Source organism: Lithobates pipiens, unplaced genomic scaffold (assembly GCF_037356315.1).
Source record: "Lithobates pipiens isolate NorthernLeopardFrog02 unplaced genomic scaffold, aLitPip1_a1.2 Scaffold_13, whole genome shotgun sequence".
Classification (NCBI taxonomy): Eukaryota; Metazoa; Chordata; class Amphibia; order Anura; family Ranidae; genus Lithobates; species Lithobates pipiens.
The window spans coordinates 460,235,739-460,253,605 of NW_027507718.1; the positions used below are offsets into that span (position 1 = coordinate 460,235,739).

At 44.1% G+C, this 17,867-nt stretch overlaps 1 protein-coding gene across 4 annotated transcripts in view; it reads right to left on the reverse strand.

The window, feature by feature from the left end:
- Positions 1-17,867, reverse strand: part of PPP2R2C (protein phosphatase 2 regulatory subunit Bgamma) — a 242,838-nt gene that overhangs the window by 37,409 nt on the left and 187,562 nt on the right. For all 4 annotated transcript variants that reach the window (XM_077477810.1, XM_077477809.1, XM_077477812.1 and 1 more), the window contains one exon: positions 6,593-6,770. In XM_077477810.1, coding sequence (XP_077333936.1) covers positions 6,593-6,770 — 178 coding nt within the window. The remainder of the gene's footprint in view (positions 1-6,592; positions 6,771-17,867) is intronic.

The following is a 17,867-nucleotide window of genomic DNA, read 5'->3' on the forward strand; positions in this document are numbered from 1 at the left end:
AAGAAAAAAAATGAAAAGGTAGAAATGGTTTGCTCCTCACAGATATCTTAGTACCAGGTTGAGATCCCAAGGGGGACAGGTGAACATATAGGTGGGACTATGTGAACAACCCCTTGTACAAAGGACCTTTCCAAGGGATTGAGAACCAGTCATTGAAAGGGAATTTCTAGAGATAAGATCTGGCCTTTAATAGAGCTTCCTGGGATGAAACGTCCTTGCCTTGCACGATGTGAAGTGTGCTTTCCAACTGTCATGGTAGACTTTATTGAGAAGTTAATTGCTTGTTTAAGCAAAAGATGGCGGGATCTACAATGGTAATTGACTTTTCCTTATAAATTCCTCTTTAACAGGTTATTGCTGGGCAAAATGCTTGGAAGATGAAAATAACTTATTAGAAGTAGATCAATCATGTAAAAAACAGGCTACAGTAGCAAGTATACTGGGAAAGTTTTCACAGGTTGGGGACTTTTAAGAGAGCCTGGATTGGTAACCTTAGGTACTCAGACACAAGCTGTTCCATATTTAGACATTTACACACCGAGTCAATAGGAACGAAAATTGTATCTTCAAGCCCAGGAATTATGTCAGCAGACTGAACCTCCTCAGATACAAAATCATCCAAATAAGACATTGCACTCCTCATCACCCTCAGCTGTGTGTGCAGAACCAACCACAGCTGCAAGTATAACAGACAGGCTCTGGAGAAGGCAGCTTGCGACCCCTGCCTTCTGAGTCAGTTATCATGGCAGAGAATTTTGACATAGAATTTGACAAGCTGCAAAAAAAATAAAAAAATACCCTGGATAATTCAGAAAAAGAAGCCACAGTGATGAGCGGGTGGATTTAAGCAGGAAACAATGATTCAGGCTGTCAGCATCAGATGCATAGGAAAGACACTGCAAGCTGCCTCAAAGCCGTTAATGGATCGTGAGCTGGGAAAGCCTGCAGGGCCACTTCCCTTACATATGATCTACCTTACTGCCAGTATGCAAAAGAGTCCCAGCAAGGGATACCGACAAATCATGTATTCAGCCAGGAGACTGCATGGAACAGCATGCAGGACTGATCCTGTTCATTGCAAGGAGCCATTAGTAATTCACCTTTTGTCAAGGGCAGGGGAAGAAGAGAAGTGCATGCCCAATAGTAACTGGCGGCACCAGGAAACCAGACACATGCACACACAGGCAAAACATGTCACAGTCATAGTCCCACAAGTGCTTTTTAACACATACTGTATATACAAGAAACATCAAGATGTTATAATACACTGTATGCACTCCTTAGGACAGAGGACCATATCCACTCAACACGTACACTTAAATAAACTCCTTGGCTTTTTTGCCAGCCGCCAGTATTTTTACTGGCAGCCAGTAAAGAATGGGCACTTTTCTTCTGCCAGTAAATGCCAGTGAAAGAAAAATGTTACCGGTAAAAAAATATGTCTGTGACGCTTGGCCAAGACCATCTGAGTGCCTGCTACGGTGTGTTCGGACTGTGCCGGCAGTGTGTCACATGACGTCATAGTGCAAGGGAACAGAGCAGCCGGAACCTTATGTGCAGGTCTGTGGAACGGGAAGGAAGGCAAGCTGGGAGTGGACTGAAAGGACCATCTGCTGGGTCACTGAGAGCAGGCGTGCAGAGAGTGGGTCACTGTAAATCAGGAGGGGGGGTGTCATCAGTGGCGTCACTCCCCCCCCCCCCGGGGCCACTGAGAAATCCGGGGCACTGAGCAGGCTAGCGCATTACCAAAGCTCTCCCCCCTATGTAACCCCCCGTGTAATTTCTCCTAAAGGTGACGCCACTGCGTGTCATTTTAGTGAGGTGCCATCTTCATCTGTGCTGCTGCACACTGCTGTCAGGGCCGTTTTTAAGGCAGGGCAAAAAAGGCAGCTGCCCTGGACCCTGTCATTGTTGTGGGGGCCCAAGCAGCTACCTCATACTTGCAAGCTATCCAAGTTTAAATTCCCTCGTCCCTTGAGGTTTTAGTCCTGTGCTGTGTCCAGATATCTCAGTGTGAAGTTCTGTTACTAAAGCTGCCCAACCCTATTGCTGTGTGCAGATGACTCACCTGCAGACCCAGTGTTTACATGTAAATACCGGCATTCATATGTAAATAGCAGCGGGTCGGCAGCATTGATATGTAAATAGAGGTGGCATTCATATGTGCATCATGCCCCCCTGAGGTCATATTCACCTTAACTTCTGCTGAATGCTGCACACTGAAGGGACATGCTTCAGTGTATGCAATTTTGGAGTTTTAGAGTGCCTAGGAGTGCCTAGGAGGCACAGGTGCAGCTTCTAGTCCTGCTACCTGTAATGCCCCATATACACGGTCGGACATTCCGACCACAAAACCCGTCTGATTTTTTTCCGACGGATTTTGGCCGAAACTAGTCTTGCATACACACGGTCACACAAAATTGTCGGTAAATCCGATCGCTTGCAACGAGGTGACGTTCAAAATGTACGACGGGACTACGTAGAGGCCAGTAGCCAATAGCTTTCGTCTCCAATTTTTTTCCGAGCATGTGTGGCACTTTGTGCGTTGGAATTCTCTACACACGATCAGAAAAAGTCAGATCGGATTTTGTTGTTGTAAAATATTAAATCCAGCTCTCAAACTTTTCCTGTCGGAAATTCCAACAGAAAAAGTCCGATAGAGCCCACGCACAATCAAATTTTCCGACAACATAATCCGATCAGACTTTTTCGAATTTCCGACCGTGTATATGGGGCATTAGAGTATATGGCAGGCTGAAATATGCTGAAAATGGACCAAAATTGCTTGCACAGCAAGGGACCTAACACAATGGTATACACTTTTACATTACATGGGGAATGTAGACACTATAGAAGACATACTATATATTATAGGTAATAAAAATGAAGATAATATCTGAGTGCCGCGCTGTCCTCTACTATTCGATGTGAAATCCACCATACATAACAATCTACAAAAATAAACAAGTGTCATTTGTGCAATGCAACCATAGAAATGTCCTTATTTAAAAAAATTATGCTTCAGGTAATCAATCAATTTATGCACTTCCTTTGTGTTAGTTACAATGTCAATGTGAGATATCAATGTGCCAAACAGTGTTTATAGTCCAATGAATAATTCCTCAAATAATCAATCGATGATTGATGCCCATCACCTGTTCACTCTGATAATTCCACCATTTGCAGTGCTCCTCCCACCACTGATCTATACACACCTCCAGTATTTGACCCAAAACTATTTTAGGGTCAATGATTTAACCATGTTAACCCTTCCCAGCCAGTGTCATGGTGCAAGGCAAGGAAGTGGCTCTAACCCGGGTAGGTTTTAGCCACAGGTGTTCTCCACAGCAGGAATCCCCCTAATATTCAATCCATCTCCATCCTCTTTACTCATCCCACATTCTTTCTTCCAAGGCTCAGACTCTCATAGTGTAAAACTGTTTCCCATCAACATTTACTGAATCTAATAAAAAAAAACACTCACATTATAAAGTGCCATCACAGTGTATAAGCTCATCCCCACTTAAGATTACTGGTCTCAAGACACTCAAGATGGGGGCTTGCAAAGTCCTGGTTTTGCGGCTTGACGTCATCAGCCCCGCCCCATGCGATACGTCATCAAACACGTGACTTCATCAGGGAGTCTTGTGAGTGTCTGGAGACCAGTAATCTTAAAGGGAAAGGAGCCCATACACTGTGGTGCATTAATAATGCACTTTATAATGTGTTATTATATGTGTATCTGTGTTATAGTGTTTTTAATGATATTCAATAGATGTTGATGGGAAAAGGTTTTACACTATGAGAGTCTGTTTTGTCTGAACCTTGGAAGAAAGAATGCGGGAGGAGTGAAGAGGATGGATATGGATTGAATATCAGGGGGATTTCCGATGTGGAAAATACTGTACCTGTGGCTAAAACCTACTTTATTTAATACTAGAGGTGAGAGTATATTCATAGATTGGTGGTGGGATGAGCACTGCACTTGGTGTCATTATCAGAGTAAACACATGGATGGCACAGCAATCGATCGATTATTAGAGAAATTATTAATCGGACTATAAACACTGTTTGGCATATTGATATCTCACATTGAGATTGTAACACACACAAAGGAAGTGCATAAATCGATTGATTACCAGAAGCATAATTGTTCCTCCCCGCCAAGCGAAAGCACATATGCAGCTTTGGCTTTCAGGGGTTATACCAGCATGATGCCTGCAGATGCAGGCATCATCCTGAGAGTGTTTTGTAGAGCAGGAGGTCGGGTCTTCAGGGATAACAACCGATGTGGCTAAAAGTCTCTCGGCTGTTATCCCGGAGGAGCGAGAGAGGATGTGCCCCCTCCCGCTGCCTTCCGACGCTCTTTCCGGTGTTCTGTCAAGAAGTGCCCCCCCATCGGATAGTGCCCTGTCTAAAGGGCACATGCGCCGTACGTAACAGCACAATAACAGATTTTAACATCAGCTGTTGCGACGGCAAGATAGCGCAAGCACACGATAGCAGACAGAATTTTTTTCTTTCTGTCAGATTGTGCCCCATGTTCCCCGCATTCCCGTGGTGAGTTCATGTCCATGATGGGAGAATTACTACACGTTGTGGGCAGATTTATGGACACTTGGGGGTGGAATTACATGTTGAGTGCTGCAAAACAAAACTTTATGATGGGCGGATTTTTACATTTCTTGTGGGCGTAATTATGGGCACTTTAGGGTGGAATTACATCGCCAGTGCTGCAAAATAAAAAAAACGTTATGATGGGCGGATTTTTACATGTCTTGTCTCATTTGTACCTATCATATGCAGCCACTTATACCAATCAAATGCAGCCACTTGTAATTCCACCCCCCAAGTGCCCATAAATCTGCCCACAACGTGTAGTAATCCGCATAATCTGGTTGAAAAAAAAAAATTCTGTGCGCCTGCGCCATCTCGCTGTCATAACAGCTGATGTTAAAATCAGCTGTTGTGCCGTTGGGCATGCACTGTTCAGCCCGGGCACTATCCAATGGGGGGCACTTCTCGACAGAACACTGGGCCTCCCATCCTACCTGGAGACCCGATTTGCGATCCAGCACTTCCACCGGCTAGAGTGAGACTGAAAGGAAGCCGGAAACGCTTAGTGTAAACACAGAAGTGACGTCACAACATCTTTTAGATCACAGATCCCTCCATAAAGAGTACCTATCACCCCCTATTACTGTCACAAGGGATTTGCATTCTTTCTGATCAGTAATAAAAGTGATCCATTTTTTTTTAAAAGTGACAATGTAAAAAAATAAAAATAAATATGATTTTTTTTTTTTTTTAGAGCTCCCCGTGAGATTGTGCAGCAAAGAAAACGCACACTTAAGTCGCACCCACATATGTAAAAGGTGTTCAAATCACACATGTGAGGTATCGCCGCGATTGTCAGAGCGAGAGCAATAATTCTAGCACTAGACCTCCTCTGTAACTAGTAACCGTTATTTTTTTTTAAAACGCAGCCTATGGAGATTTTTAGGTACCATAGTTTGTCGCCATTCCCCGAGTGTGTGCAATTTCAAAGCATAACATGTTGGGTATCTATTTACTCGGCGTAACATCATCTTTATAAAAAATATTGGGCTAACTTTACCGTTTCATTTTTTTTTTTATTCATGAAAGTGTGTTTTTTTCCCCCCAAAAAATTGTGTTTGAAAGACCGCTGTGCAAATACAGTGTGACATAAAATTTTGCTATTTTAATCTCTATATTCTCTGCTAATATATATATCTATATCTATATATATATATATATATATATATATATATATATATATATATATATATATATATAATGTTTGTGGGTTCTAAGTAAATTTCTAGCAAACAATACGGATTTTAACTTGTCAGCAACAAATGTCAGAAATAGACTTATTCATGAAAGGGTTAAATAAGGACATTTCTATGGTTGCATTGCACAAATGACACTGTTTACTTTTGTATAATGTTATTTATGGTGGATTTCACATTGAATAGTAGAGGACAGCGCGGCACTCTGATATTATCTTCAGTTTGATGTATATGTGGAAACACATATAGTAACGGCAGCAGTCCTAAATTTTTCTTTTTCTTTTTTTTTTACTTACACAACTGAGTGACGTTTTTAGATTTAAATGATATTACCGTATATGCCATACTTACTTTTTTATTTGGGTATATTTTTTATTCCAGTTACAGTATTATTCCATTTTATTGATAAGTACAATACAGGGGGTACTTTATGTTACTATGAGTTATTAACGGTTTTACCTTGGGGAATTTACTAATGTTTTAATTTGGCTTAATACAATTCGAAATTTGTTAGAACCTATTCAAAATAAAAAAAGTATACAATATCACATGTTGTGAATTATACAGTTTCGCCACTGAGCAAACCAGCGACTTTCCCAAGAAACAGTATGTTCTCTAGACATCAACAGACAAACCTCATCTAATCACAATTCTGTCACAACACAGCAATTTATTGCCTTGACTTGTATTGCATGCTTGTTCAGCTTATGGTAGAGACAGTCAGTACGTGCCAATGCTGACTGTCTGAGGGCTCCAATGTATACTATATGAAAGGATACTAAAACTGCGGTCAGTGATGGCCAAGTGCCAGAGGTTAATTCTGAGATCATCTGCTGACATGTATGTCTCACAGTCGCTGTTGACGGAGATGGAATTGACATGATATGTGTGACCATTAGAAAATATCCTTCTGGGAGTAACTTCTACCATCAAATCCATTGGCTTTAAGACAGGAACCTAAAAAAACAGAAGAATTTATGTTAAAGAAGTTCCATCTTCAGGAAAAGTTTTTAAAGAGTAAGGGTGTAACAACATATTCGGCGACTCATCGCAGTTTGCTACGGAAGTGACGTTCTGTCGCCGCCATCTTGCTACACCCTACACTCGTCCACAGTAAGGATATACTAAGAAGGGGTAAAGCGGACATGTTGTTAAACCCACTGGGGTTTTGCATTTTAGACTAATTTATAACAGTAAAGTTAGTTTATATAGTGAAATACAGTACTTACAATTCCGTCTGACTACTTAGATGTTGAATTTTAAAAGCAGCGAACTTCTGTCAGATGAGCAGGGTTGCCGCTGCTTTTAAAATTCAAGATCTAAGTATACTATATAAACGCACTTTACTGTTATAAATACGTGTAAAATGCAAAACTCTGGTGGGTGTAACATGTCTGCTTTCCCCCTCTTCTTAGTATATCCTTACTGTGGATGAGTGCGGGGTGTAGCAAGATGGCGTCGACGGAACGTCACTTCCGTAGCAAACTGCGATGGGTTGCTGAATATGTCATTACAAGGGCTTGTTTACATTGTTTTGGCTTCAACACATCAACGGCTACTTTACACTTGCTTCAAAACAAGGCTTCGGACAGGCTTTGTTAAAGTTGTCTGAATGCTAGTCAAAGCTCCTGTCACAAAATAAAATGGTAAGCTTACAGTCCTGTTTACACGTTGCTGTTGCTTTGGCTTCACTTCAAAAATTATACCCCATGTAGCTTTAGTTGTGCTTCAAAGCGTCTTCAAAGCCTCAATAGAGTCTATGGCAAAGCTTGCTTGAAGCCCCGCCAAAGCCCCCACCAAAGTCTCACCAAAGCCCCACCAAAGGCTCATCAAAGCCCCATCAAAGATCCACCAAAGCCTTATCAAAGCCCCACTGAAGCCTCTTCGAAGCACCAAGCAAAAGCAAGGTGTATACAGGACTGTAAGCTAACCATTTTACTTAGTGACCGGTGCTTTAAAGAGGAAGTAAACCCTTTCAAACCACTTTGACCTACAGGTAAGCCTAGATTAAGGCTTACCTGTAGGTCCAAGCAATATCTCCTAAACCTATATGGTTTAGGAGATATTTGCCCGAAAATGGGCACCGCTGTCTACGGCGCATGCGCCGTAGACAGCGGCGCGCAGTCGCACTAAATGCGGCAAGTCCAAGAATGGATCTGCCTAATTTGTCGACTCCCGTGCGCATGCGCGGGAGTGACGTCATCGCGGCTTCGCCGAATGGCAGCGGCGGAGCTGCGAGACGCGACTCCCGTGCGCATGCGCGGGAGTGACGTCATCGCGGCTTCGCCGCTGTCATTCGTCGGAGCTGCGAGACGCCACCAGCAAGATGGATGCGGCGGACTACAGGGGACAGCGGCGACTTCGCTGGCTCCTGTGTCAGGTAAGTGACACATAATGAGCTACTATGCGATGCATAGTAGTCCATTATGCTTTACCTTTGCAGGGAAAAAAAGAGGAAGTAAACCCATCAGGGTTTACTTCCTCTTTAACTGGCTTTCAGAGAGCTTTAACAAAGTGTGTCCGAAACCATGTTTTGAAGCAAGTGTGAACTAGCCCTTAAAGGTCTTTGAATGCCAGTCAAAACCCATGTCACCCAAAAAATGGTTAGCTTAAAGTCCTGTTTACACCTTCAGCTTTACTTTGCTTTGGCTTCTCTACAAAACATATACCTCATGTAGCTTTAGTGGTGCTTCAAAGCACCTTTAAAGACTTCAGAATTCTATAACAAAGCGTGCTTGCAGCACCTGATGCTTTTGAGAGGCTTTAATTCCACTTTAGCTTCCCCTTGTTTTGGAGAAATTGCAGGTATGAGATATCAATACACACGCAGTGCTTCTAGCTACTAGGCTTCATTAGCTTCAAGCTTCAAAAAAGCATCACAGAAGCATCTCAGAAGCATCAAAAACACACCAAAAAAGCATGTTTAAGCAGTAGGTGCTTTAATGTGTGTTGAAGTCGAAGGAAGTGTAAATAAGCCCTAAGACACAAGTGGGTCCTTGTCTACAATAGCTCAGTTGGGTCTCCACTGGTCTAGCTCTTGTAAAGCAGGAAGTAAGAGCAATTTTATGACACAATAGACCAGTGATGGTGAACCTTGGCACCCAGATGTGTTGGAACTACATTTCTTATGATGTTCAACTACTCTGCAGAGTGCATGAGCATCATGGGAAATGTAGTTCCAAAACATCTGGGGTGCCAAGGTTCGCCATCACGGCAATAGGCCCTGGACTGTGATACCTCAGCTGGGTCCCCAAAATCTTAAATGGTTCAATATTTAAATTTCAAACTACCTGCTAGTGTAAAAAAAAAACATTCAATTCTTGGTGGAGACATTACAAATCTGTGTGATTAATTCACTGTAAGCATTGATTTCGGCTCACCAGTAGGACTGGACAGTTTGGGTTAAATGTTATATTGTTTATTTTTAATTTGATCCAGAAAAACCACAAGCATGAAGATCTGAAAAACTGACAGAAGCAAGTCTCCTTTTTAAAGTGTTCTCTTGGCTCTGTAAAGCTTTAAAACATCACATTCAAAATTCCTTCACGTAAGGCTAACCATACACATGAGAAGGCAGATAGAATATCTTCTTATAAAAGATCTTTTCAAAATTCTGCATGGTCCTTTAAACCAAATAACCTGATTTCTGCACCTACCATAAAAGTTAGGAACACAGAATTAAAAGTAAATAAGAGAAATTTGGATATACTGCTACCTACAAGAAGAGCCGGACACTGGCAATCTAAAAAGTGATTGGCTAGCCACGTATGACCCTTCCCACTCCCATCATGCTTTGGTTTATAGAGGAGTTATATGGGGGGTGGGACCTTTGTCCCTAATGAAGTCCAACAAGAGGACTTTAAGCTCAGTACAAAAATCCTGTTTTATTTATCATTTATTAAATTACAACATACACATTTTGCTAAATCCTCACCTAAATACCTGAAAGTTACATATGGCAATAAACATAATAACTGAAATGATTATTTTCCAACTATATAGCTGCGATTGGGGTCTCTAATCCCCTCCACCAGTCTTCCTTTGCTGGATAATGCTAGTGATGGTGGGAGGAGTCAGGGCCAGGACAAGGGGTGGGCAGGAGGGACTGCTGCCCCTGGCGCAATGGTCTATTGCAGGTGTAGTGGGCACCCTGACCCTAACCCTAAGGGAAAGGGGGGCGCAGTTTGGCATCTTTGCCCTGGGAACTGGGTGACCTTGTCCCGATACTGGGAGTAGTCATTTCCTTCTACTGTCCTAGTAACTGCATCTCCTACAGAGAACTTCAATTCCCATGACTCCTTGTGCTTTCTATCATACTCTATTTTACATAACACATACCCATCTGCCAATCAATAGCAGGGTGTGTCCTATGTAAAGCACTACAAGTCAGTACAAGGTGTGTGCTGCTGCAGGAATGCTCTCAATGGAAGATGGAATAGTTGTCACTGGTCCTTATGTTTATATTGTCAATTTTTATTTGTATTTGAACTAATATCTTTAAAGGTTTAAATATGTTTTATTTATTTTTAAAGAGAGAGATACGGGAGAGAGGAAATACTAAAAAGAGATAGAGAGATGAGGAAGAGAGAGAAAGGAGAGGGAGAGAGGAAAGGAGAGAAACATGAAAAGAAAGAGAGCAGAAAGAAGAGGAGGTGTTGCAGCCAGGAGGAGGGGAGGATGGAGCCAGGTGCACAGAGGAAAGGGGAAGTGACAGTCAGGTGGAGGGAGGATGGAGCTAGGTGCACGGAGGAGAGGGGAAGTGACAGTCAGGTGGAGGGAGGATGGAGACAGGTGCACGGAGGAGAGGGGAAGTGGCAGCCAGGTGGAGCAGAGGATGGAGCCAGGTGCACGGAGGAGAGGAGGAGTGACAGCCAAGTGGAGGGGAGGATGGAGCTAGGTGCATGGAGGAGAGGGGAAGTGACAGTCAGGCGGAGGGAGGATGGAGCCAGGTGCATGGAGGAGAGGGGAAGTGACAGTCAGGTGGAGGGAGGATGGAGACAGGTGCAACCTAGGAGAGGGGAAGTGACAGTCAGGTGGAGGGAGGATGGAGCCAGGTGCACAGAGGAGAGGGGAAGTGACAGTCAGGTGGAGGGAGGATGGAGCCAGGTGCACAGAGGAGAGGGGAAGTGACAGTCAGGTGGAGGGAGGATGGAGCTAGGTGCACGGAGGAGAGGGGAAGTGACAGTCAGGTAGAGGGAGGATGGAGACAGGTGCACGGAGGAGAGGGGAAGTGGCAGCCAGGTGGAGCAGAGGATGGAGCCAGGTGCACGGAGGAGAGGAGGAGTGACAGCCAGGTGGAGGGGAGGATGGAGCCAGGTGCATGGAGGAGAGGGGAAGTGACAGTCAGGTGGAGGGAGGATGGAGCCAGGTGCTCGGAGGAGAGGGGGAGTGACAGCCAGGTGGAGGGGAGGATGGAGCCAGGTGCACAGAGGAGAGGGGGGATGACAGCCAGGTGGAGGGGAGCATGGAGCCAGGTGTACAGAGGAGAGTGGGGTGACAGCCAGGTGGAGCAGAGGATGCAGCCAGGTGCACAGAGGAGAGGGGGAGTGACAGCCAGGTGGAAGGGAGGATGGACACAGGTGTACAGAGGAGAGGGGGAGTGACAGCCAGGTGGAAGGGAGGATGGACACAGGTGTACAGAGGAGAGGGGGAGTGACAGCCAGGTGGAGGGGAGGATAGAGCCAGGTGTACAGAGAAGAGGGGGAGTGACAGCCAGGTGGAGGGAGTATGGAGCCAGGTACACAGATGAGAAGGGGGTGACAGCCAGGTGGAAGGAGGATGGAGCCAGGTACACAGATGAGAAGGGGGTGACAGCCAGGTGGAAGGAGGATGGAGTCAGGTGGAAGGAGGATGGAGCCAGGTGGAAGGGATACGTTTTTTAACTGCAGGTTAACCACTTGACCACTGGGCACTTAAACACCCTTAATAACCAGACCAATTTTCAGCTTTCGGTGCTCTCGCATTTTGAATGACAATTACTCAGTCATGCAACACTGGACCTATATGAAATTTTTGTCCTTTTTTTCACACAAATAGAGCTTTCTTTTGGTGGTATTTAATCACCGCTGGGTTTTTTATTTTTTGTGCTATAAAAGAAAAAATTACGAAAATTCTGTAAAAAAATGAATTTTTCTTTGTTTCTGTTAGAAAATTTAGCAGATTAGTAATTTTTTCTTCATAAATTTTGGCCAAAATTTATACCACTACATATCTTTGGTAAAAATAAGTACAAATTGGTGGATATTATTTGGTCTTTGTGAAAGTTATAGAGTCCACAAGCTATGGTGCCAATATCTGAAAATTGATCACACCTGAAGTACTGACGGCCTATTTCAATTCTTGAGACCCTAACATGCCAGAAAAGTACAAATACCCCCCAAATGACCCCTTTTTGGAAAGAAGACATTCCAAGGTATTTAGTAAGAGGCATGATGAGTTTTTTGAAGTTGTAATTTTTTCCCACAATTCTTTGCAAAATCAAGATTCTTTTAACTTTTTTTTTTTTTTTTCACAAAATTGTCATATTATCAGGTTATTTCTCACACACAGCATATGCATACCACAAATTACACCCCAAAACACATTCTGCTATTACTCCCGAGTATGGCGATACCACATGTGTGAGACTTTTACACAGTGTGGCCACATACAGAGGCCCAACATGCATGGAGCGCCATCAGGTGTTCTGGAGCACCCAGGACAATTCTGACATTTCTCTCCTACATGTAAAAATCATCATTTATTTGCTCGAAAATTACATAGAACTCCAAAACATTATATATGTTTTTTTAGCAAACACCCTGGAGAATACAATGGTGGTCTTTGCAACTTTTTATCTCGCACGGTATTTGCGCAGTAATTTTTCGAATGCTTTTTTTTGGAAAAAAAACAGTTTTGTGCTTAAAAAAAAAAAAAAAACACAGTAAAGTTAGCCCAATTTTTGCATAATGTGAAAGATGAAGTTACGCTGAGTAAATAGATACCTAATATGTCACTCTTCAAAATTGCACACGCTCGTGGAATGGCGCCAAACGTCGCTACTTAAAAATCCCCATAGGCGACGATTTAATTTTTTTTTACTGGTTATATGTTTTGAGTTACAGAGGAGGTCTAGGGCTAGAATTATTGCTCTCGCTCTAACGTTCGCAGCGATACCTCACATGTGTGGTTTGAACACCGTTTTCATATGTGGGCGGGACTTACGTATGCGTTCGCTTCTGCATGCGAGCACATGGGGACAGGGGCGCTTTAAAAAAAAACATTTTTTTTTATTGTTCATTTTACTTTATTTATTTTAGTTTGACATTTTTTTCCCCAAAAATAATTTTTTTGATCACTTTTATTCCTATTACAAGGAATGTAAACATCCCTTGTAATAGGAATATGGCATGACAGGTCCTCTTTACAGTGAGATGTGGGGTCAATAAGACCCCGCATCTCATCTCTAAGCTGGGAAGCCTGAAAAAAAAAAAAAGAGATTCTGGCTTTGATCGTATTAGCGATTCGGTAGAAGCACCGGAGGGCGGAGGGCGGCGGGAGGGGGGGGATGTCTATGGCTGGGTATTGCAGGGTATCACCGACTATGGCTGGGTATCTCAGAGTATGGCGTTGCAGAGTACTGCGTTGCAGAGCATTGCAGGGTATTGGCGGGTGTTGCAGAGCATTGCAGAGTGTTGCAGGGTATTGGCGGGTGTTGCAGAGCATTGCAGGGTATTGGCGGGTGTTGCAGAGCGTTGCAGAGTGTTGCAGAGTGTTGCAGAGTGTTGCAGGGTGTTGCAAGGCATTGCGGAGTGTTGCAGGGCATTGCGGAGTGTTGCAGGGCATTGCAGAGTGTTGCAGGGCATTGCAGAGTGTTGCAGGGCGTTGCGGAGTGTTGCAGGGCGTTGCGGAGTGTTGCAGGGCGTTGCGGAGTGTTGCAGGGCATTGCGGAGTGTTGCAGGGCATTGCGGAGTGTTGCAGGGCATTGCAGAGTGTTGCAGGGCATTGTAGAGTGTTGCAGGGCATTGCAGAGTAATGCAGAGTAATGGCAGAGTAATGCAGAGTAATGGCAGGGTATTGCAGAGTAATGGCAGGGTATTGCAGAGTAATGCAGAGTAATGGCAGGGTATTGCAGAGTAATGCAGAGTAATGGCAGGGTATTGCAGAGTAATGCAGGGAATCGAGGGGTTAATTTTCGGTGAGCAGCGATGTGGGCACTGCAGATGCAGCCCACATCGCTGCTGACACCGATCTCTTCCCCCTCCGCTGTACCGATCGGTACAGAGAGGGGGAGGGAGGAACCGGCGTCATAACATGACGCCGGCTTGTTTACAAGTGATCACTCCGTCATTTGACGGAGCGATCACGTGGTAAACGGCCGCGATGAGCGGCCGTTTACCGTGATTCGTGATGCGCCGGGTCCACTGGACCTAGCGGTCACGGATGCTCTCGTGTGCGCGCCCCAGGGGGCGCGCGAGAGCAGAATTCTGGGAGGCCGTTAATTAACGGCCTCTCAGAGTTAAACAACCGCCCTGAAGCCGTTAATCGGCAATGGGCGGTTGTTAAGTGGTTAATTTGTACACAGATTTTTCTATTACTCTGTGCTTGTTTCTGCCCGATCTCGTTTGTTAAACTAACAGAAGAAAAGCCCAGCTGGGAGCAGCCTGTATAGACACAGAATAGGGGGCCTCTTTCTGGCCTCAAAGACAGAAAATGTGCCAGTTTGAAATGTATGTTTCTTTTCATGGGGTAAGAGAGAGTTTTTCTCCACTAGTGATATCTTTTATAAAGCTGTGTAAGGCAACCCCAAAGAGATGTTCTCACTCAAAGGGCAATTACAACAAGCATTTGTTTGCAATCCTATTTTGCAGACAAACATTCAAGCCAAAGATTTCTCCTCACATGACCAGGAGACTCAATCTGGAGATTAGACCGTCAAAATTCATCAACCCGTCAAAATTCATCAACCCGTCAACACTAAAGTGTGATGCAGCGGGTATAAATTCTAAACATTCCATAACTGATCGGTCAGTAAGAAAAGTTTCAGGTTTGTCGGTCCTGTATCTCTATAGTCAGTCAAATCATCATGATCCTTAAACACCGGAACATTCTCAACTAGAATGGTCAGTTTTTTTTATTAATACAAGAAATGTCTGGATCCACAATAATAATGGACCACCTCTTGATAAATGACTTCTAAAATGGATATTTCTCAGTAAAGCATTTGGAGGAGAGAACAGCTCGTCATTAGTTGCCAAGTCTTTTTACTGAATAAGTTTTAGTAAGAATGAGCTGGAGACGTTTTAGTCTTAGGACCTTAGAGCATAGCTCCCGACTGTCCCTGATAGTCCGAGGGACTGTCCCTGATTTGGAGCAATGTCCCTATGTCCCTCTTTCCCCTCATCTTTCCCTCATTTTGGTCTGATCTATATAGTTGTATATAAAATGCACTTTAGTGGTAAAAAAAGCACTTGTGGGTTTAACCAATCCGTTTTTTTTGTACAATTCTACTTTAAGGGGGTGTGGCAAGGGGGTGTGTCCTATGCCTGCATACTTTTGCTGATAAGTGTCCCTCATTCCCATCTCAAAAAGTTGGGAGGTATGCATAGGGGGAGCCTAGTAGTGGCTTCAGAAACAGGCTGGTGCAGTTTTTGTGCATACTCATCGATAAGAACTGATATGATAATGTTGACCCTTTGTATACCAGCACGGTTTATAAACAGTAGCTGGTAGAATAGGATTTAAAATAAATTCCTACTATATCTGCTGTGGTTGTGTTTAAATTTGTTAAGTTGACTATGGGTTTTCAGGTGGAATCAATTCCACACGGTACCAATTGCTTCCCCATCCCAACGAAGGTACCACTACCCTCTAAATCCCCCCCATACCCCACTGCCTATTTATTATGGGCTCTGTTGTACCACCATTAGGTGGATGAACATGGATGTGATGTGTATTATTGTACTATATGTCATGTCCGGATTCAGTGTTGTAATTTCCCGATGCTATGTAATCTGTCCTCCATTAGCTGCAGTGGAGTGCAGAGAAGACATCAAAAAGTCCTGGGGTCTAAATAAAGAGAACCTGTCATTACAGTCTGCTATCTATTGGCCTTAAGTGTGCTTTCACACTGGGGGCATCGACAGTAAATCGCCACTATTTTTAGCGCCGCTTTACCATCATTTTAGCTGCGCTATTCGGCTGCTAACAGGGCACTTTTAGCCCCCGCTAGATGAAGCAAATATGCAGCTTGCAGGACTTTTTTTTTACCATACTGCAAGCGCACCACTCCAGTGTGAAAGCACTCGGGTGTTCACACTGGAGTAAGAGGGAGGCTTTATGCAGGCACTATTTTTAGCGCTATATCGCCTGTAAAGCACCTCAGTGTGAAAGCAGTATAAAGCCCCATACACACTATCAGATTTTCTGCAGATTTATTCCATCAGATTTACCAAAACCATGAATGAATGAATGAGTGAATGAAATACTTATATAGCGCACAATGCGAACTGAATCACCTCTAGGCGCTGTGGCGAGCTTTGATCATCTGCTAAAAGAGGAAGGTCTTGAGTTTTTTCCTAAAAGCCAGGTGATTTTCTTCCAGGCGGATGTTGATTGGTAGAGCATTCCATAGCCGAGGCCCTTGGACAGCGAATCTCCGATCACCCTTGGATTTATACCGGGCTTTGGGCACGAGGAGGAGGTTTTTGTTGGCTGATCGAAGACTGCGGTTTGGTGTGTAATGATTTATTTTCTCCATTAGGTATTGCGGAGCTTCTCTATGCACGCATTTGTGGGTGAGGCAAAGGGTCTTGAACGTGATCCGATTTTTTAAGGTTAGCCAATGTAAGCTCCTCAGTGAAGGAGAAATGGATTCCCAGGGTTTTTTCCTGTTATCAGCCTTGCCGCCGTGTTTTGGATCAGTTGTAATCGTGCAAGTTGATATTGTGGTAATCCTATGTAAAGCGAGTTTGCGTAGTCCAGTCGTGAATTAATGATTGTTCCAACTACCACTGCTTTGTCATTCTTTGGGATAAAAGGGATGAGTCTGCGAAGCATGCGCAGCAGATGGTGAGATCGACTGACTACAGATCCTATTTGCGCATCCATTGACATTTGTGCGTCTAAAATAACCCCGAGACTCTTCGCTTTGGTCTTTGGGGAGATAGTCTGCCCAAAGACGGTTGGTGGAGACCAGGAGGTTTTGGTTGCGGGCTTATGATTTTGGTGTATGATAAGAAGCTCTGTCTTTGATTGGTTCAGCTGGAGGGAGTTGGTGGTCATCCAGTCCTCTATTGATTTGAGGCAGTTTTCAAGTTGTTGTTGGTGATCTTTTTTTCCATTGATCCGGAAATAAAGTTGCGTGTCGTCAGCGTAAGAGTGGAAGCAGAGATCTGAGCATCTGATGATTTGAAGGAGTGGGCGAATGTAAATGTTGAAGAGAACGGGTGACAACGGAGAGCCTTGAGGGACTCCGCAGGTGACTGCCCGAGTTTCGGAGAGGAATTTTCCTAGTTTCACTGTCTGTGACCGATTTCCTAGGAAGGACGCGAACCAATGGAGATCTATGTCTTGGACTCCGGCTACTTCTGTGAGGCGGACGAGTAGAGTATTGTGATCTACTGTATCAAACGCTGCTCTTAGGTCTAGCAGTATGAGGAGACACGGCTCTCCGTCATCTGCTGCTTCGAGGGCGTCATCCCAAATCTTGAGGAGAGCTGTTTCTGTTCCATGACCCGGGCGGAAGCCTGATTGCAGCGGGTCCAGGAGTTTGTGAGTATCCAGGTGAAGTTGTAGCTGATGTACTACAGCTTTCTCCATGATCTTGGAAATGGTGTTGAGGCTTGTAATCGGCCTACGGTTGTTTGGATCCTGAGGGTCCAGGTTTGGTTTCTTGAGTAGAGGTTTGACGATGCCTTGTTTGAGGATGCTGGGAACAATCCCTTTGTGGAATGATCGGTTTATGAGGTGGGTTATGGTTGGAGCCACGATGTCGGAGCATTCTTTCAGTAGTTTTGTGGGGATGATGTCAATAGGTGAGGTACTGTCACACCGTTTATTAATGATGTTTTTTGC